Here is a 22,580-nt window from a genome sequence, read left to right on the forward strand (position 1 = left end):
CATATATTTGCCCAAATATGAGTCTGGCACACAAGTCTAAGATTGACCGTAAAGATCAATGAGTTCACTTTAGATACTTGAGTGTATTTTATAACTACATCTGAGGTACTGAGCAAACATTCAGGCTTCTTCGGAAGCTAACTGTTGTGGGTTACTTGTGTTTCTTCAAATTTTAAGGCTGGATATTTCTTTTCTACATTTATTTACTAGAAGATGCTAAGAATGAATTGGCTCAAATGTAACCCTGACATATTTGGAATTTTCATAGGAATTAAAAGAAAAAAAAAAATAAAGGTCAGTTCAGATAAGTAAGATCTGGGTTAATTACATAATTACACCAGACACCATTTGACTGAAAAAAAACAGCATCTCGTGAGGAAACACAATGTATTTGCGTATAAATTATCAGCAGAAAAAAATCCACATGACTAAGTCAATATTTTTCCACGTGTTCGACTGTGTCATGAGACCTGTTATCACTAAGACAAAAACATCAACATACAGAGAGCGACGGAGAGAATAACGTCCTGATAATGAGAGCGACACACTTTACCTCGGTGCCCTGCTTCACCTCTGCCTCTCTGTGGGTGTTAAAGCATCTGCATACATCAGTTCTATTAAAATCTGCCTTAATGGGCCTCGCAGCTCATTAGATGTTAAACTGAGCTCAGTGTCATTTGTCTTCAGGTGTACTTTAACTCCTTATCTGCAGGTCCTGAGAGAGACGTTAAACAGTTGCTAAGTCTGTTTGTGACCTTTGGCTAATACCTCTGATTATTATCCAGATGCAGGAGTATTATTTTTAACTGAACCTATCAGAAGGGAAAGGAGATGCATCTGAGCCAAGCTGGAAATATTTGAATTCACACTTTACACCAACTAAACTAAACACCAATGTTTGAGAATAAATATAGACTTTTATGGTGTTTAATTTTTTAAGCAATTTCCAAACCACAGTTTAAAAATACTCTGTAAAAGTAAAAGTTCTGCTGCTGGGGATGTATCTCAAAATAAAATATTAACTAAAGATGTAGTTTAATGACGTCTGCATGGTTTTCCATCTTTAATTTAATTTAGGCTCATAGCCTTATATCAGCTTGAAAAAATGTCAAACATCAACCTAACATACAACATTGCGAAGTTGCATGGGATCATGGGAGTTGTTGTTTTCTTCATTGTTACACAAATACCACAGCTGATACGTTTATTGACAAGGTAATAATAAAGTTTTACATATTTGCAGACTTCCCTCTGAAGTATCTGCCGTATCCCATGTTTTTGTGGAAGTTATAGTGCTTCGAAGGAAATGCACCGTTATCCTGAATAAATTTCGGATTTCTCTGGGTTTGAACATTGTTGGAATTACTTGGCATAATGTAAGTATACAGCTCTGTAGGGCAGGGGTCTGCAACCTGTTTTCTCCAAGACGTTTCTTGTTTTTGATGTGGCATAGCGATCTTATGAAAATTTGAGAAGAACACCGCCAAAATTTAGAGGAAAAGGCACCAAGCTGTTGATGTAGGCTATGATGCACATTTTAGTTGACAAAGCTTTTAAAGTTTTTTTAAATTTATTTAAAATAAACAGTGCATTTATTGAACGTACATTAGTCTCTTGGCAGGTTGATGTTATATACAAATGTACATAAACTTCACAACAACAGAAAATAAGAAGGAGATATATGGCTCATATAACAGTGGTTTCCCAATAGAGACAGACATCTGACAGCAAATTAATGCTGAGAAAATATTGTAAATGTAGCGTACACTTAAACTGATATTAGGTGTCTAAAATATGTTTTGCTGCTGACTCTGTTGAGGGTAGTATACCCCTCTGCTTCCTACACCTGTACTCCTGCAGCTTCTCCAAACTGGGGACATGTTGAACCCCATCTACTCTGACTGTGGATAAGTGCCTCATACAACCCCACTTCAAAAATGTTGAACTGTCCCTTTAATTTACAATGCCGCTAGAAAATATTTCACACAGTTATTTAATTAATAAAATGGATTTTAGGGCAATCTCAGGCCTATAATTCTTTTTTTTTTTTTTAAACAGAGCCCTCACAGCAGTACACAAAGGTCACAAACATCCTACTTTCAAAATAAAAGCACCTAAACTGACATTAAATTACATGAGTGAAAACCAGAAAAACGATTTAGAGAGTAATGGACGATATGAGCACGGGAGAAAACACTGACAGAAAAAAGAAAACCACAGGGTGTTTATTAATGAGCTGAGGCCGGTGTGGTGTCAGTGGTGTGCTTTCCTGTCGCCATAGTGATGGGCTTGGAGACAAGTTGGTTGCCCAGGGCAGCGGCCGGCTGAGAGTCCAGGTACTCGGCTATAAACGAGATCCGGCTGAAGTGGCGCCGAGCCAGTGTGTGTTTGTGCAGGATCCTGTGGATGAACGGCGCCTCGTATGCCTGGACACACACACACACACACGGGAGGAAAGCTCAGTTTGTGTAACAGCTGGAAACTTTAACAGCTGCTTTTATACTGTTTGACCAGACAAACAGAAAGAAAACCAAATACTCCAAACCACGAGCTGGTCCCATGTTATTTTGTTATTCAAAAGTCAAATGAGACAGATCCCAGAGTGTAAAAACAGTGACAGAAGAGAGAAACTCAATTTCAAACCACAGAGATTCAGTTAGAAGCTACAGAAATACAGAGATTTGAACATACAGACACAAGTTTACTCTCACAACACACATTTATTTGAGGGGAAGAAGGGTTTTTTCACAGGTTGGCCGTGGTGGAGGAGACATCCCCACAGCCTACTTGGAGGCAGATCGGGCTCGCTTTGGCCCTACCACAGAGAAAGACCATCTTGGCATGCCGTGGCACAGTCAGCATGTTAAAAGTGGTAATGGAAATACAAATAAGCATGATTTGACTCAGCAAGGCCAGAAGCATAAATGGAAAAGCCTCAAAAGACTGACAGAAATGGAAACTTCCAATGGTTAATGATCATTCCTTTCAAAGATGAACTAAAATGGTTGTTTTGTTAGTCGGCTATAAATTGAGCTATTACAAAGAAATACAGGACAAAACTACCCAAGAACTCAAATTGAACCAACCCAAACTGTTCTTTAACATGGAACTGGCCAGTACAAATTAGAAAAAAAGTGGGGAAAACAACACGAACAAGCTGTTTGTTATAACCAGGTGGCAACATGTGGGGCTGAAAAGTGAAGCCAAAGTCAAAGTGAAGAAAAGTGAATCAAAGTCAAAATCAGCAGTGCAGTGAATGGCCACAAGTGAGTCAATCTACATAGAGCCCAAAGTTAAAATGCCCAACTTTACAGCAGAAATGTTTACAGACTGGTACAAAAAATGGTTTTGGTCTCTATGGCTGCACCCCTAACTGTATAGGGGGGTGAATTTCTGATGGTCTGGGACTGTTGGACTCTAGTTCCTCCAGTAAAAATGGAGGTAAAGAGCCTGAAAAGGTGTCTTGTTTCTTGGAAAAGTTCCATAAAAAGAAAAAAAGCTGTTTTTTAATCATTAAAAGCTACAAGATACGGATCAGACTTTAATACCAGGTGGGGATGGGATCCATGTGTGTGATCTGAGTGTAAATGTTTACATGGACAGACCTTGTGGATGTCTTCCACCTCCATGTGAGCTGACGTCTCTTCTTTGGACAGCAGGATGCAGTTCCAGGGACTCCAGTCCGTCTGACGGTCCCAGCGGACAAACACCAGGTTGTAGAGGTCGCTGCTGGCGTTGAGGGCCGAGTGGGACGCCCAGACCTCCTCCACCAGGTACCGCATGTCCTCCACCTGAGAGGACACACATATAGACGTCAGAGTTACAGAATAAAAAATATCACGGCCAGCTGCGGTTTTATGGCATGTAAGTAAAAGAGATCAATTAAAGTGGCAAATGACCTGCAGCAGGAAGGGAAACTTGGCTGCTTCGTTGAGCCGCTGCTCGTCAGCTCTCAGCCTCCTCAGGATGTTTTTGTAGTGGGAGAAGTCATCGCGGGATCTTGCTTTGTTGTCGAGTTCGGTGCAGTCGTGGCATCGGCTGCTCAGACGGGCACCGGCAGACGGGCTGAAGGCGGCAGAGTCCAGATAGCGATGACAGCTCTGGCAGAGTAACATCTTGTTCTTCAGCTTGGAGGGATCCTGGGGAACCTGAGATAGATTTTAGATTATTTGGAGATATTTGCATCCAAGAGTGTTCATATGGTCCCAGGGCAGCAGGGCTCTCTGCTCACCTTCAGCAGCTTGGCCACCGCAGGGTTAAACGCTGGTGTTTTGATGTACTGGAGGAAAAGAGTGGAGATCCTCTTCCTCAGCCCCTCCAGATTGGCTGCCTTTACCTCCCGAGTCATCAGGTCCAGCTCCCTGTTAATCAAATCCACGATGTCCTGGGTCAGCTGACATCTATGCTCCTGTACAGAGAGGATAAATCATAAATTCAAATCATACTGCCAACAATAACAGGTATGTTCATATAAAACAACTGTTGTGACTTGGCAACAGGGAATAATAAACCAAATCATATGTGTAATAAACAGACTCTTATTCTGAAGGGCACTGTCAACGCTATTGGTGGTATGTTTCCTTTTTTTTGTTCTTTAAGGTGTTATTAATATGTTTGCAAAGAATTTTTACACTTTGCAATGAAAGGGAATGTTCTGAGTTTCAACAGGAAGTTTAGTGATTATTTTATCAACAAAGTGATCAAGTTTCTTTTTCTTCTGCTAACTTTATTTCTCCTTGTTGTTCAGGACCCAACTGCATAAAATCACTAAGGCTAAGGTTGACCTTTACTTTCATCCAAGGATGCATTAGAATAAAATCAGCTGCATAAAATGACCGTTAAGGTTTCCTTTCCTTTCAAGTGGATTTTATATACAGGCTGTTTATGTATGTATGCGTGGAGGGGCTTTACAAACATGGATGGTGGACGTCTGAAGGAGTATGGGACTTTAAAAAGTTTGGGAAAATGCTTGATCTCTTCAAAAAACTTTGATACTGTGTTGATTTTGGAGGCCTCTGTGCACAAAAGTAGTTGTATTGTGTTAAGAATTACATTGGACTCCTTTTTGACTTCAGAATAAACAGTTTGACCAGAGACAGTCTTATATCAGACAGAGTTTGGACAGAGGTCGTGTTCACACACCAAGCCTGCGTCGTGCTTGTTAAATGTGTGATCTCACACACCAGTAGTGTGCAGCATGTGTGAAAATGTGGTACCTCGACGGTGTCTTTGAGTGTCATGAGGATGCGGTGTCTCTGCTGCTGGCTGACGGCGGACAGGTTGACGTCGCTGTACAGATCTCGCAGCTCTTTGGCTCTGATGGTGTGTGGATTGTCCATCTCGATCAGTCGACCGTCTGCTGCTCGCCACTGACGAGGAGCCGCAGACTGAAACACACCAACACACTTTGACTACTACTGCTGATGGGTCTAACACTACTGCTACTCATACAAATCACAGAGGCAGCAGTAGAAGTACTGAGCTACAGCTACTACACACTAGGACGGCTCAGACGTCATGTTAGCTGAATATTTTCTGTCATTGACTGAATTGTTTAACAATGATGGAAAAATTTGAAGGTTTTCCGCCATACTTCCTTTGCAAAACTGTGAGTGCAGCTTGCTCATCATTTATAAACTCCAACAATATCACACCATATCTGATGAAACAGTTTACCCTTTATCCCTTTAATCTCATCTGCTAAGCCTGATGACACTTAAATCACTTACTTCACTTAAATCGCGTACTTGGAAAATGCTGAATATTAAAACAACATTTCGTTGAAGCCATATTTCCAACATCAAAATGATTAATTAGACACAGAATCTGTTTTGGTCTGGACTGACAGAGCTGTGAGCAGTGACCTCTGACCTTGTCCAGGAAGTTCCTGATAGTTCTGTTGTAGTTGACGCTTTGAGTGACGATGCGATGGCGTCCGATGGTGGCGATGAGCTCCATCTCCTGGTCCAGCAGGGAGCAGAGAGCTGCCTTCCTCTCAGCTCCTCGCAGGGACGAGTTGATCTGTTGCTCCTCCTCACACCTCCACTCTGAAACACACACAAACAGTTACAACATTTTACTCATTAACAACACATTTACTCGAGTACTGCACTTAAAGGTACAGTGTGAATTCATGTTATGTTTAAGCCTCTTCTCTGGTTTCCGTCTTCGTTTTCTGATGTATACTGTTTCCCCAGATGTTTTAGCAACTAGCAGCTGGAAGGTAATGCAGTTAAATTACTGATTTCTCTGAGTTTGATGATTGTTGGAAAAAATAAGATAATATAAATACACAGCTCAACCAAATATATAACATAGGTCTAGATTTTTAGATATTTTAATGCAGACATCTTACATGATAGATTTAAGTACACATCTGAGGTACTGATACTTTACTTGAGTATTTTCTTTTCATGCAACTTTATAACGATGACAGATAGTTTAGGTTATAAATTAAAAGTTTTGCATGCAGAAGATACGACAAACATATAAAATATTATGCTTTGTTGTGTGTACAAGAAGAGAAGAGATGATTGGTCGACTGATCTATATTTTGATAACTGCATTTTCTGTGTCCACTTTCTCAAACGTTAGTATTTGCTGCTTATCCTTTTAATTATTTCAGTTACTTTTATTTATATTTAGTAACAATTTGGCAAAAACAATCAATCGGAAAAATTAAACACAATGAAATCAATCATTACTGCACTACTACAAAAAATAGCATAAAAATGCTGCTTACAAAGGAACGCATCCATAATAATAAGTTAATGATTAAATATTTTGATTTTTCTGTATTGGTACTTTAACTTTTGATACTTGAAGCACATTTTCCTGATTATACTGACATATTTCTCCTACAACAAGGAAGTTTTAACTGGCTATAAAACAGTCTCGGTTTAATACTGACACGTCTAATGACCTGTGAGTCTCATGAATGAGTGTTTCTGTATAGTTAATCTTAGTGCCGACCACCAGATAAAATCAGATGAAACAAGTCTGTGTTCACATTTTCCTTGGCAAAGTTACATTAGTCAGTTAAAAGGATGCAGGTTTGTGAATTTTCTTTTCGATAATTTTATGTTTGCTGTTATATTTTGTGGTTATGGCGGAGGAACGCTGTTGTGTTTTGTCCACAAGGGCCTCCAAAATCAACAAAATATAAAAGTTTCCTGCAGTAGCTTTAAGTAATATTTTCAATGAAGGACTTGGACATGTAATAGATTATTTTTACAGTGTAGTAATAGTACTTTTACTGAAGTGAAGGGTCTGAATGCTTCCTCATACAAAGCCCCCAACCCCCTCCACAGCCTACTCTCTAGAGCGTGGTACAGCAGGTTGAAGTCCTCGTTCCTCTGTGGGTTCATCAAGCGCTGTCGGCGGTCTCTCATCTGTTCCTCCTTCTCCTCCTTCCTCCTCCTCTCCTGCATCTCCAGCCAGGCCATCCGCCGGTCGCGCTCCCTCCACAGCCGCTCCACCTCCCGCCGGGCCAGCCAGCGCCGGGCGAACGACTGCAGACGGATCACCTGGGTGGGTGACGTGTGATTATATACACTCTGAGAAATAAAGGTGCTAACTAGAACCATTAAGCGTTCTTTGACTTGTACCCATAGGACAAACCTTTTTGGTTCTTGGGAGAACCTTTTATAAAGTTTCCACTAGAAAGTTCTTCCTAGAACCCAACATAAAGGGTTATACCTACAGCTATCTGTGAAAGGTTGCACTTAGAACCTCATATAGGAGGTTCTGCAGAGAACCCTTCTATGGTGTAATGGTACCCGGAATCATTCCACTGGGGCATCAACGAGAACCCACCCAGGGGGTTCTACTGAGAACATTTTTATATTATCAGTGTTTTATCTAGAACCTACTCAGGGGGTTCTACCAATAACCCTTTTGTCTTTCAGGGGTTTTATCTAGAATACACTTGGCGGTTCTACAAAGAATCTTTTTATATTCCAAAGGTTTTATCCAGAACCTATTCTGCGTTCTAGCAAAATCCCTTTTGTATAAGGTTTTATCTTGAACCCACCCAATGGGTTCTACTGAGAACCCTTTTATGGTACAAAGAACGCTTGCCGAAAGAGTTCTTCAAGAATTTCAACAGTCCTTGGAGAACTTCTCCTCTCCAAAAAGTGTTCTTTGGATGAAAAGTGTTCTTAATGCAATCCTCAGTCGTAAAAAGAATCCTTGACAAACCCTTTCTTCAAAAAAGGGTTCTTCAGAAGTAAATGGTTCTGGGTACACCAGCAGCCCTTCAGGAAGAACCCTTTTAGAACCCTAAGCCTTAGTGTACTGTAAATATATAATGTAAGTTTTAATAAGTTTTATGTATATTGTATTTATTGTTCATACTCTAAAAACAACTCCAAAAAGTAATAAAATAGTAAGGTTTATAATGTTCAAAGTTACTGGATGTTGAGTCAATCATTATTTAAAAACCTCAGACCTCAGTCATAGATTGTAGTGAACAGTCCAGGTTTTAACGTTCTTTGAGAGCGTTTGGTGTCGGGGCTTCTCTCAGGGTCTCATTCCTTCTACTCGGGGCATTAATTCAGAAGGCAGCCTTCCCTGCTTTGGAGCCAGCATGAAGGATTGTTAAAAGACCGCCTGTGGACCTGAAAGTTCTTGCTGATTCCTGGCTTGGCTTTTGCTCTGCAGACACAGAGAACTGAGATAAGCTGCGAGCGACTGTCTCTGTGCTGTCGAAGGCTGTCTGTAAGGTTTGTGAAGTCCTCTTTAAGTGTCTCTCATTGTTTATTCTTGAGTTCCCAAATGTGATTTCTCTAATTTCTTTTTTTTGTTGTTACTTTGTTTGGTGCATTTAAATAGTTCTTAATCTGTTTTCTTACCACTTAGTCTGTCTCTAGTGCTGCTCCTAATCTAATATTAACTTCCTTGAGATCACTTAATTTTATCTTATGTCTATGATTTGTTCTTTAATGGCCTGCTTTGAATTAGGTATTTGACAAAAATGTTCCTCTAGAACGGAAACTCTGACTTAAAATAGAGGTTTTACTGTGTTTTTTCCACAAACGCAATCGGGAATTCAGTCTTAGAATTAACACACATCATTAGACTCTGCAGACTCTGCGTTTATCCAAATTAAATTTTGGTTTGCAGGGGTGGGAAATAATCTTAACATAGTTAAAACTTTGTTAATGACGGCTGAAAACCTTTTTATCCTCAAACTGTCAGCTTTAATACAACTGAGAAAATCAGCCTTATTTTCTGATCCTCTTAAATTTGGATGTTGTTTAAAACCGACAGGGTCGGTCAGGATCTGATGATTAATGTCTTTTGCTCAAAAAGTCTCACACACCGTCGCAGTTCATACAGTGAAACTGTTTAGAATAAAGCAGTGTATAAATGCTGACCTCCATCAGAACTGTCAAAAAAAATGTCTGTTTCCTTCAGAGTTTCCTCTCTCCTGTCAACTTTATAACTACAGTTTGTAGTTTTGCTGCAGCGACATTACTGCATGCATACAAATGAAACTGAAAGCAGCCTCTGTGATCATTAAACCATTATTTAAATGATGCTGGGCAGCACAAACTTCCTTTATTATGGGATGTATTGTCTTTAAGAATTTCCTTTACTGACAAGAGAGGCTGTTTTGTGTAATGAAAGTAACGATGTAATGTTTCCCTGTGTGCTGTAATGTCACAGCAGTCATTGTTCTGTGCTTTGGCTCATGCATAAAGCACACACACACAATTAGGACAGTGGGAGACGTCCAAAACACACCTATGATTATTTAAGAGACTAAATACATGCCCTTTTATGCCTGTCATCTTACTTTTTGCCCCGATTGTGTGCTGTCTAAATAGCAAATATCCTAACTGCCCTTGCACCATGTACTTCGGATGATGTGCTATAGATCGTGTAAAAAAGACCCTCAGTGTTCACTCACAGCTTTCAGCCTCCTTTCATGATACTCATTGGCAGTGATGTAGTTGCCAGGGGCGACCAGCTTGTCTTTCATACAGGAGACGTAGCAGCCAATCCCAGTCATCTGGGTGGAGACGTTGACTGGACACTGCTGGGCCTGAGACTTCAGCTCTACTGTCTAACAGAGATGGAGACACAGACAAAGAGAATTTAATATATCAGGGACACTTTTCTATAATAACATACTGTTCATCATAATGCACAACTGTTTAAAAGTTTGGGATTCCCTGTTATAAAAGCCTGATTCACTACAGTCACATGGTTGAGAGGATTATTCTGTATTTCAGAACGGTCTTACATACTTTTAGGTTGTACAAAGTCTTTACAAATAGATGTTGGAGAACAAAATGCACAATGGTTCAACCAAACTGACTATTATAAAAGAGACAAAGAAACCTCAGCAGTCAAATGAGAATATAAAGAATCACCAGTCATTGGTTTAAGAAACTGAAAGCATCAACATCTGTGCCGATTTAAATCAGAACAGGTTCATGTTTCAGTAAAGTGCACAATGATACCTCTAACAAGCTGAAATGAACAAAGCTGTTCTTGGAAGGGTTTGCACTTTTACAATGGGATAACATAAACAGAAAACCACTTTGTCATGTCAATGCATTTTAAGATTCAGACGTGGCAGCAATAATCAAGTGACCGCAGTCGTCCTGGTGAGCTTGTTAATGTTGTGAAACAGTTGCAGTTTGGTTACATTTGAGCAAGAAAACTACTTGATTAGGTTTATAAAAAGATCATGATTTGGGTTAAAATATGTAAGTTAGTTAACTTAAGTAAACACTGATTTATGCACAGCGATCTCCTGGGTGAAAATCCTTGGTTTGTTTGACCACACACTGTCTTTGTCACTCTTTATACTTCGTCACCCGACATTTTTTTGCTCTATGCCATTCATATGTAAAATGAGACACTGTATCTGCATAAGTCAGCACAGCAACAGGTGATTTAAAGGTTTTGAGATGTTTTGTGCAATGAAAAGTAGAAAAAAGACATGAATCATCTGAGTTTCTCTGGTCACTGATCCATGTTGGATATGAACTGACCCCAGGAAATCTATTAAATTTTAAGCACACCTAATACAGGTAACCAGCAGCAAATCCTTATGGGCTGAAACTGTGAAAATATTAATTAATGTTTTGTGATTGTGCCTGAGGAGGGATCAGCTCCCTGCCCTGCAGACAGACCGCGTGCTGATATGGATGAGCTGTGTAATACAGGGAAACGGGGTGGCGGTGAACATCTCGGGGCCACAGCTGAGGTCACGGGCTTCAGGCCATTAATTGAGCTGGTGGGTAACATTTTACTTTCTCCAGGCTTGTGACACAGATTGATGATGCTCGCGTATCCTAAAAATAAAAACTGGTTCAGTCCCAGTCAAACCTTTAATTATTGATGACCTTTTAAAGTCTGGAACTGTCCCACACATTTTACATGCTGGTACCCGTGTTGTAGCAGCGCAGCTGTATAATATAATTCAGTTTCATGGCTATAGCCACCAAAAGAGCAGAGCTGCATTAATTTCCCCATGGATGGTGTCCACTGACTGTCTGTTGGATAATTTCAATGCTGTGAAGGACATAAACCTCTCCTGTTTAAATCAGCAGCACAAACAGTGAGACACTGAGCTAAAAAGAATTCAGTTTCATTAAAAATAAGTCAGAGGTCACAGACTGTGTCCATAACAACTTCTAGAGAGGAGTCGACCATGAATCCCACAGAGCACTGCTTTCATGAATGTCATCGGCTCTCTCTACCTGTGCTTTTTAAAGTGCCTGCTGTGGCAGAGGTCTGCACATCTATCAAGATTCAGTTTAACAAGATTTATACAGACAAAAAAACAACAACATACTGAGGTGGAGGGCCAGAGTATTTTCATAAGGCTTTATTAAGGTTTTGGCGAGTTATTTTTTTCTGATGAAGTGTGTTTTCTGATAATCTGTTGAGTAAAATTACTGTTTTTGTCAGTGGAGTCTGGTGGGTCGACACACCCATTTGTTTTGACCTGAGATGCTGGTGCTGTAGTGCGACACCTAGTGGCAGTGCACACCAGCAAAAAAGTCATGAGGATCGAAGGTTATAACAGGGTTATAAAACACGTTGCCACAACTAGGGATGTTCCTGGTGACAAATTTCACTGGTGGTTAAAAGCAAACTTTAATTTAGACTGGTTGACTTGTTTAACAGTAAGAAAGCAGTTAAAATTGAGCATAAACTGATGATGTTAAACACTGTCCGAAAAAATACTGTGTGTATTAACAGCCATTTGAAACCGTAAATCAGTCTACAAACGCCAAATTGTATTTAAAATGCTGGTGAAATGTGTGACCATGAAATATCAACACATTAACCTAAAAACATAACAACAACTCACTAAAAGCTTAATTTTTTCAGACCTAAAAGGATCACAGTGTCTGAGGGTAACCAACTCATTTACCTGGAGCTACCAGCCTGCTACACAGTGTGGCTAACGTTAGCAGCGCTAGGAGCAGCAGCCCCATCGGGGCAAATGCGCTGGGCGGGGGCGGGGCTGCCATCTGACAGTTAAAGACAATTAGATAATGGGAAGAAAAATATGAGCTGAGAAGAAAGAAAGATGGTGGGATCACGAGGCCAACAGGCTGCTGTCCTGTGATGTAGAAACAGGCTTTATACTGTGGGAAACAGGTCATCACATCACAGAGCTGCAACACCACACACAAACACACACACACACACACACACACACACACACACACACACACACACACACACACACACACACACACACACACACACTCACACAGGTCTCATTACTGCAGAGGTGTGTGTCTTCATGTATGTACATCTGTAATGAGCCAACCAGCATCATTATAGAGTGTGACAGTCATATTTAATCCAGAGGGCAGCTGTGTGCAGGAGAGTGAAGGTGAGTCATACACTGACTCCATCTGATGAGGGCACACACACACACACACACACACACACACACACACACACACACACACACACACACACACACACACTGACACCTTCATGGTTCCTCAAACTCAACCACACCACAGCCACAAGAAAACACTCCTCATCTGTTTCAGCTTGAAGGATTTCCTGTCATTTTAAAATTGTTACTTCCCGAGAACATCTCACACTCACCGAGTTTATTCTCTGCCACAGAACTGCAAATATTTCATTATAAAATGATGTTTATACACGATTTGATGTTTTTCCTTCAGATTTATTCATGTTTGTGCCATTTGCTTTTCTGAGGTGACAAAAAAACACAATAACAATCATCAAAGTCATGTACCTCTGTACTATAAATAATTATGTCATTGATAAGCAGAGATATTCAACCGAGATATTATTGATAACAAAAATGACCTATCTGCTTACAGAGAGAAAATGTTTTTATCTGTAAGTGGAAGAAATGGATGATTTATGACACAGTGGAAAATGCACATCTTATTGATATGAACCTCTACATAATGGACTCGTGGACCTTTTTTGACAAAAGAAACTAATAACCGTGGCTGTTATATTTTCGTTTTGCATTTGTGGTGTTTTTGTTTTTATTTTACTGTTTTTTTTTCTTTTTGCCTGTTTAAAAAAAATAATAAATAAATTTTCTCATTACCTGTGGTTGTATGTTTAAACTTGTCCTTCACAAAAACCTCAACAAAGGATCCAGATCTCATAGAAGAACCGATGGATCGTGTCTGAGTTTAAATACCTTGTTGACTCAAATCTGTCTGTCACATCACACGTTAAAAAAAACTTGCAAGTAATGTTAGATTTTCTGATAAACTGCAGACAAATTGAAAACAGTGAATGAATATGAATACAATGATCCTCTCACACATCACAGACCGTCTGATAATTTCCATCCACAAACAAACCTAGAAAATCTGAGACAATACGCCACACGGACGCCATCACTGTAATATTTTGAAACAGCTGGGAAAAGGTATTTCTCAACTCTCCATATTTACCTCACATTAACCTGCAGCAGGTTTTCCTGGAAGTGTCCGTTCTTCTTTTTCTGTCTGAGCCTCCGAGGATCGGAACAAATTAGGTTAAACAGAAGAACCTGAGTTAAATATGATTCCCTCACGAGATTAAGAACCTGGTTTATTACAAATCAAACTCGTGAACACTGGAACAGAGAGATGATTTTGTTATTTGTTGCATTATTTATTATTTCATTCTTGCTTTTGATGTTGATTGTATTTTCAATGTTTTTTTTGTCTTAATATTTGTGCGTTCATCTGTTATCTGCCTGGAGACTCCAAATGAAAATCCACCTTTCTGGCATATTCTCAGGAGTGACGTTAATAAGTGCAGTCCCTGCTGAAAATAAAGTGATAAACTAATCTAAACTAAAATGATTTACTGTTAGATCCTGGCTGAACTTGTTGCAGCGTCATGAGATTTAAGTAACTGATAAAGTGAATTAAGATGATCCTGTAGATTCTCTCTGGAAAAGCAGACAATTATTTTTAGTCACAGAAATAATTGATGGGTTTTTTTAAATGCAGGAGACATGAGGGCGCTGTTAAGCCTGTTTTACCCTGTTTTGTTACACTGTCAAGTCTTTGTTTTGTTGAATGTTGGTTTTGAAGGTTATTCTGTCTGTCTATATCTTCTGAGAAGCTACAGCTCTTCTATAGTGTCATTTCACTTTAGTTTCTTTGTACACAGACAGCAACAGAAATCCCAGAAATCCATTTTAACTAACATAATCTAAGAAATAAAGCATTGACTTTGATGGATTATCTCTTTGCAGCAATATTCAAATAAGTCTCTGCAAGCTGATTTTCAAAGAAAAGAAAAGTTTGTCTGGAACAAAAAAAAATACATTTCAAAAGTGATGAATGATTTGGAAAATGATCTATAGGGATTTAAAATGAACAGGGTCAACCGTGAACATAATTTCTCAATTAAAATGTGGTTTTGTTTTTAAATTGTATTAATATTCTTCTTAACATGGATAAAATAATGCAGAACATATTCAGAATCAGACTAATTAAGCCTAACACTCAGGAGGGAGGTGTCACTGGGACCATCCGTTTTCTGTCTTCTGGTTCAAGAGGCTCATTTACACTCTCTCTCTCTCTCTCTCTCTCTCTCCCTATCTCTCTCTCTCTCTCTCTCTCTCTCTCTCTCCCTCCCTCCCTCTCTCTCTCCCTCTCTCTCTTTCTCCCTCTCTCTGTAATTAGATTGTTTAATTTGCAAATGAAGTCATGTTCTGTCTCACGCCTGGATGAGAACAATGTTCTACAGTAATGAGTGACCTTTAAATGCACGGCACACGCGTCCTGCTGTTGGTGCTTTCATGCGTCAAACTGAGCTTTTTATTTTGTCTTGTTTTTATTGTTTTTTTTATTCTGTAAGCAAACAAACGTATCACTAAATGTGACACGTAAGTCTAACGCTGATATTTTTGTGTGATTTTTGTGTTTTGACGCTCTGCAGTGTACCTGTGTGTCACGGCTGAAGACCACCACTCCTCTGTCCGGTCTCCTCTTGGGCAGGGTCTGGACGGCGGCGTGGTGGTACTCCGCCCCCGTCAGCCGGTGTCTGTAGCCGCCCAGGAAGGCCTTCTGCTGGGGGGAACGCTCAATCTCCACCACCACCTCCTGGAACACGCCCTCATCTGGAAGACATTTTACAGACAGCTGAAGTCTGTGGTTATTGTGTGAACAGTGTTCCTGTCATTAAGGCTCTGAGGACAGTCACACCTGTTTGGACTCGGACGGTGATGACGTCCGGCATGTTGTCGTGCTCTGGGGGGCGAAGGGGGCGGAGTGGGTGGGTGGTCGGGTCGGTGGAGCTCATCTCCATCCGGATGGAGCCCTGAGGCTGGACGCCGAGCTCCATCAGGTTCTGCTGCTCTTCCACCACTCTGCCTGTAAAACAACAGACCAAAGTTCATAATAAAACGCTGATTATTAAATAACCTTTATGCTGTTCAACAGTTTGTTGTAGTAAACTTAAACTTTTGCTGTGAGAAAAACAGAAGAAGAAGTTAAACGAGTCTGGATGAGGAAATGTTTGAGGAGACTCATCAGCACAGGTTGTTTATTCTTCAGTCAGAACAGGAAGTGAGATTTTAACTGTCAGTCTGCTGCTGGCTAACATTAACCTGAAGAGATACAAAGTTCACCACTGTTTGGCGACACCGACACAGAAAAAAAAAAATCTTACCGTCCAGAGAGATCTGCAGCACCTCAGCAGGAACTCTGAGCTCGGAGGCGAGGTGTCGCTTCAGCTCCTGGATGCTGAGGCCGATGGCGAAGGCCACGGTCATCACATGACCCTCCGGCACCAGCACCACCTTCACTGCAACCACACACAGAGACACTCTGTCATGGGCCGTGTCTGAAATCTGACTTTTTTTCTTTTTAACAGCCTGATTTTTATCATTGAAATCATACTGCTTTTCATAATACAGATATTTTATTACTTATAAAACAGTTTTAGTCAAGTTGTTATGATGTATCTTATAATCCGTCCACTTTTTTATTTTTTTAATTAAATTTTCAGAAAACGATCGACTTTTTCCACATTATAAATCTCCACAGTGACCATCCGCTGCCTAAGAAATCAGAAGTTCATTTGAGGCTGTTTCTTTGTCGCTGCTGTCTTTGTTGGTCTTAATAGGACTTTAACAAGATATTGATCCTCACATTGTATAATTCATGTGTCAGGTTACCTAGAAACAGCACAACACATCTACGATACTTCACTGCCTTCACTTCATCCACAAATATGAAAATGATAAATATGATCTGCATTATTTTGTTAAAGTATATTTATATCGTGCTTCCATATTTTAGCACTCTGCAAATACATAAATCTGAAACAGAAGGAACTGTGACTAATGGATTCTGGAAATGAGTCACACAGTTAACAGATTAGTCTTAGGGAGCCAGAATCTGAAGCAGTTTTTATCTTTTTAATGAAGCTAAAAGATCACGCAGAAATCAAAAGAATTTCTTTCAGGAGATAAACTAAATGAATCCCATCAGGCAGCATCATGAACAGTGTTTATTCTAACATAAAACTTTTGATTTCAGTGTTTTTACCCAGAATCTTGCCTCAAGTTTTACATAATATCTTGTTTCTTTTTGAATCGTATTCTTTTCTTTTAATTATTTTCTCACAAAGTTGAAGTGTCCTCGTTAGCAAAATTAGCAAAATGCATCTCACTTGTAAATATGTTCAATCATTGATCCTTTATCTGAGTTTTGACTGAGGTTTGTTCAGTTTAGACTTTATGGCCTCGACCACGGCTCTGAAATATCAGCAGCCTCACTGTGCTGTGAAGAGATATATCCACGGTTCTGTCTGTGGTTCCACGCTTCTGTCAGTTTCATCTTGGATTTATAACATTCTCTAAACTGAAGGTGGAGGTGGAGGAACTGAGGTTCTACTCAGAACTATTTGCTTCTGAAGAACCCTTCGAGGAAGAAACGGGTTGTCAAGGGTTCTTTGTAAGAAGTTCCATTAAGAACCCTTTTCATCCAAAGAAGTGAAGAAGATCTTCAAGGACTGTTAAAATCCTTGAAGATCTCTTCTTTGTACCATAATATAAAACGGTTCTCGATAGAACCCCCTTAGTTGATTCTAGATAAAACTGTGCTAATATAAAAAGGTTCTCATTAGAACATCCTGAATGTGTTCTAGATAAAACCCTTGGAATATAAAAATGTTCTCGTTAGAACATCCTGAATGTGTTCTAGATAAAACCCTTTGAATACAAAAATGTTCTCAGTAGAACCCCCCAGTAGGATTCATGCCAGCACCATTAGCAAGGTAGAAAGGCTCTGAATAGAACCTCAAGAGAGGGTTCTAAGTAAAACGTCATGTGAGGGTTCTCTGTAGAACCTCTCACACGGGGTTCTAGGTGAAACCTTCCCCATATGGTTCTTGTTATAATTCGTTATGTAGGGTTCTCAGTAGAACTTTTTGAAAGGGTTCTATATGAACTGTAATAAAAAGTTCCAAAAGGAACTGCTTCTCCTACGGGGACAAGCTGAAGAACCCTATATGGTTCTAGTCTGAACCTTTATTTCTAAGGCTGTATGTAACACTGTCAGAGAACGTGGAACATGTTGCTGTGGAAATAAAACTTTGGTTGGTAAATTCATCATCTGTAAAATTTTGCGAGTGTGATTAATTGATTAGTTGATTGTTAATTTTACCAATGATCGATTAAGGAAAGAGCTGACAATCTGCAACCCTACTAAACATCTATAAATGTTCAATTCTGTTTTCTCCAACTGCATATTCTGTAGAACGTTATACTGTTTTTTAGGGAGGGAACTTCTGACTGTTGTTTGGATGTGAAACTTCTGGCGATGATAAAACAGACGTATATTACCTGTAAATCAGAGTCTTACCTGTAGCCGTAGAGTTTCCTACATTTTCTTTTCTCTCGGGTTCTGGAAGCTGCTGCTCAGCGTCGTCCTGCAGGTCAGCCTGAGTTTCAGCTTCTTCTACAGTCTCCAACATACCTGTACACTACAGGAAGTAAAGGATTATGACATAAAAACACACCTGAAGTTCAATAAAAATGACACTAGTCAATCACTGGAGGGAGCGTCATGGTTTGACGGACAGCACTGTGATTATCAGGAGTCGAAGTAACTAATTTAATACTCACATTACTGCAATTAAGTTGTTTTTTTTGGGCACTTGCGTTTTTTATGAGTAGATTTTCATGTCTGTACTTTTACTTGTACTCTACTTAATTACTTTTGCAGATATTCATCACTCTTTACACCACTGACATTCATGTCTCCCCGATGTTTGTTAAATCTAAAGTCAGTTTCACCAAGGTGTCTCTGCTTTAGCTGGTTAGATCTCCATGGTAACGTGCCCGGAACTCATCACCCGGTCGGCAGCAGGTTACGTTCAGAGTTTCAAATTAAAACTCTTTAACCAATTCTTTTTCCAGCGAAGTTCTTTACGAGCGATAAGGATTATAAACTGAGGGAAGACGATAAAAAAATGAAAAGCTGCTCACCTGTATGCTCGTAATGTAACAGAACGAAGCCGTGTGATGTACAAACAACGTAACGGAACAGCAGCGCGGACTGTTTGCGTGGCGTTGCCATGGTAACCTCCGTTTGGCGACGCAGAGTCATCGTTTCCTGTTTGCTTCAGGTCGTATTAACACTTTAAACTGACACAATATATCATCCACACACTAACAGAATGATGAAGCAGCTACAGACACTTTGAATCCTATTTATTTATATTCATTTTATTTATTTTTACTATTTATTTAAAACTCGCTCTGCATTATACTGCAACTCAGAACACTGATTAGAAAATTGATTAGTCTATCACTGAAAATCTTCGGTGATTTCAATTCATTTTACTCTGATTTGTCCAAAAAGTTAAGTGTTCTCCACGTCATCACGGGACAGTAGTTGTCATATCGCACTGTTGTTGCTGCCTGATTTCTGCAGCAGTGTCGTTTTTTGTCGTGAAAGATTATTTATTGAAGTGGGCAGCTCGCGATCGCGTCACTTTGTGCGGAAGAAGAGTCAAATGACGCAGAAAACGCGCTTCTTCTTTTTTTTTTTTTTACAGACAGGTAATAACAGGTGTCACAACGGTGCTGATCAGCTTCAGACTTTCTTCTGACTGGAGTTGTAGGTTTTGTCGAGCAGCTCATGCAGACAAAACCTGGTTGTGTTGATCTTCTTTCGCAGTAAAGCTCTCAGGTGCACGCTGCTGCTAGAAGCCCTGCCACTGGTCGCTTGCTTGATTTATAACTTTATTGAAAAATATTCACAGATCAGACATGGAATAGAAAAATAATTATACCAATAATTAAATACCAAATTAACCAAATTAAAGAGGTCCTTACCAGCGTTAAAAATCAATCACAATCAGCCAATATTCTCACAAATGATGATATCACCCTAAAAAAATGTAGTATCACCATTTAGACACAAGGCAATTCAAAGTGCTTTACAGGAGCATAGAAATGCATTAAAGTAAAACATTAAAAAGAACATTAAAACTGCATTTGAGATCATAAAAACAAAAGCTAAAAGCAAGCCAATAAATAGATAAAACATCACAGAAACTGAATTTAAGAGACGTAAAAACAAAAGCGAAGCAAACAGATATAAAAATAAGAGCTACAGATTATTTAAACAAGAAGTTATGTATCTACGTCACTGGAAAGCTGCAGTAAACTGGGATGTTTTAAGCTCTGATTTAAATGAGCTGACAGTTTCAGCCGAGATGTATTAAGGCCTGAGAGCATTTAGTGCTTTATAGATAAGAAACAGAATTTTAAAATCTGTCAGTGCAGTGATCTAAACACTGGAGTAATGTGCTCCACTGTCCTGGTGTTGGTGAGGCAGCAGCGTTCTGGATGATCTGCAAGAATGTGATCTGATCTGATTTTTCACTCAGACCTGTGAAGACACTTTTACAATAGTCCAGCCTGCTGAAAATGAGGAAAAATCCAAAGTACATCATCCATATTTTTCGTCAAACTTTTGGTTTAATCAGTGATATCAGACGCATGATCTTTGAGACTGTCTGGCTGAGACTCACCAGTTTCTGTTGAGTTTCCGATGTTTCCCGTCCTTGGAGGCTCTCCAAAGCTGCTCAGCTCAGCTTCTTCTGCCTCCAGCACATCTGCACAGTCCAGAAAAGAGAGGACACATCTGAATATCAATAGAAATTATTCCTCATAACAGGACAAACATGGGAAATTAGCCCAAACTATACTGGAGAACACAGACTGATGGCACCAAACTTTATGAAATGAGAAACATTTCAATGCCAGATGCATCTTCAGCAGAGTCAAACATGACAGAGACTCACATTCTCTTATATAATGTCTCCTAATTAGAAACTCATTCAGCACAGACTGGAAAAACAGGGAGGTGGCCAAAAAGTCTGCATTGAAACAGGCTTCACACTTACAGAACATTCAAACAGAGAAAAAGTAAATGACATTACAAACCTTATAAATAACTTTAATAATAGTCTTGTCATGAGGAACTCCTCAGAATAAACCAGAGGATCAGGAAGCAAATAGTAAAGTATCTACAGAAACTACATTTTTAATTAAGGCAACAGTCTAAAGTTCATTTGAGCCGTGACACTTAACAGTTTAGTTGTCAGCTATAAAATTACCCACCGTGACGTTACTGCCTTTGTTGCCAGTGGTAACAATAATCCACTTCCAGATTTTACTACAGCCAGTGACTATTCAAGAACACATTAAAAGAACATGTTCCAAACACATGTTCCACATATTTTACATGTGATTTTGCACACATAGGTAATAAAAATGTTTTTATGATGATAGGTGAATGATAGAATTGAATAATATTGTGTTTAATTCTATTTTAAGGAACTCTTTCATGCCAAACTTAACATGATCTCATAACAATATGAGCATCTGGTGATAAATGCTTATTTTATTACGTTAAATAAATATAAAAATCTGCTTTACCATTGCATGTAGTATTGGTCGGATCATAATAATATGAATACAGTAGTTGCGATGTTTGACAGTGAACATTTGGAGCTGTTTAGTCTTCGTAAATTTATTTTCTAAAGGACAAACTTTCCACAGACTTTCCTGTTTTTCCTACCTGCCTCACCAGAGGGGTCATGTGTGTGGATGTGTTAAGGATAAATTGTGTGGTTTTATTCCGACATCATCAAATAAATATTTAAAAAATTCTGAAATACTCCTTGAAGTGATGTTGCAGTTGCACGACTCGGAGTCGAGACTTATGCTTTCAGAGGTTGAGAAAAATGAGAAAGACTAAGAGGAAAGATGAAGGTAGAAAACTGCAGCTCCTAGAGAACTTTATGTGTTTTCTTCCTATTCTGAGATGGAGGTTAATCTTTTCTCCTTTATTTTGAACATTTCTCTTTTTCTTTTCAGTTTGTTCATACTGTTGTTACACCAAATATAATCCTCATTTCTGTGAAAGTACAGTAATATAATTTTTGATTTTTTTCATATTATATAAATGAGTATTGACACAGCAGTATACTGTTTGCATACATTTGTTTGGCTCAGTAAAACATGTTGGAGACTTCTGTACATGTACTGCGTCAGTTTGGACAGGTGAAAACTTTTAAAGCTGGTTATGTTAGTGTAAGGATGAGAGCAAGTCTTATTTTAGTAGTTTTACAGCATCTCTCTCTGCACAATGACAGCATGGAAGCTTTACGTTGAGCTATACATCGCTATTTCAGTCTGCGGGCCACAGAAGGCGACACGGTGGCCCCTGAAAAGCTCCACTAATCTGCTACTGGACATCTGCTGGATCCCAAGGGGTCACACAGCCTGCAGCAGAGCGGGAGGACTGGGGGGCCCACCAGGAGGACAGAACCCCGGTGTAAACCTGTCACACACAGGTTTTCATTCATCCAGGGATACTGTCGCATAGCCAGACCAATCTCCACTGTCCGGGGGTGGGAGGGGGGGGGGGGGGGGGGGGGGGGGTCTGCTTGTCCTGTTAGCGTTCTTTCACACTGACACACTTAACACATACTGGGGACCTGAGCAGATAATAAATCCAGACAATATTTTGATCTGGGAAGGAATGTGATGCAATGTGATGCAGTGTGTAACACAACAGTAAGAT

At 39.6% G+C, this 22,580-nt stretch overlaps 1 protein-coding gene across 2 annotated transcripts; it reads right to left on the reverse strand.

Annotated features, from left to right (window-relative positions):
- Window positions 1-2,086: 2,086 nt before the first annotated feature.
- On the reverse strand, window positions 2,087-20,674 carry iqub (IQ motif and ubiquitin domain containing). 2 transcript variants are annotated; one of them, XM_084733641.1, is made up of 13 exons: window positions 19,820-20,674; window positions 18,342-18,462; window positions 16,144-16,278; window positions 15,678-15,845; window positions 15,417-15,592; window positions 9,914-10,069; window positions 7,316-7,526; window positions 5,872-6,047; window positions 5,217-5,387; window positions 4,232-4,408; window positions 3,900-4,148; window positions 3,606-3,791; window positions 2,087-2,426 (listed from the first exon to the last, which is right to left on the reverse strand). In XM_084733641.1, the coding sequence occupies exons 2-13, from the start codon at window positions 18,451-18,453 to the stop codon at window positions 2,229-2,231; spliced, it is 2,115 nt and encodes a 704-aa protein (XP_084589767.1). In that variant the 5' UTR covers window positions 18,454-18,462; window positions 19,820-20,674; the 3' UTR covers window positions 2,087-2,228. The 2 variants fall into 2 exon arrangements, with proteins under 2 accessions (XP_084589767.1, XP_084589766.1); XM_084733640.1 differs by lacking the exon at window positions 19,820-20,674 and adding an exon at window positions 18,968-19,158.
- Window positions 20,675-22,580: the final 1,906 nt, after the last annotated feature.

Source organism: Lutjanus erythropterus, chromosome 13 (assembly GCF_056507025.1).
Source record: "Lutjanus erythropterus isolate fLutEry1 chromosome 13, fLutEry1.hap2, whole genome shotgun sequence".
NCBI classification, from domain to species: Eukaryota; Metazoa; Chordata; class Actinopteri; order Lutjaniformes; family Lutjanidae; genus Lutjanus; species Lutjanus erythropterus.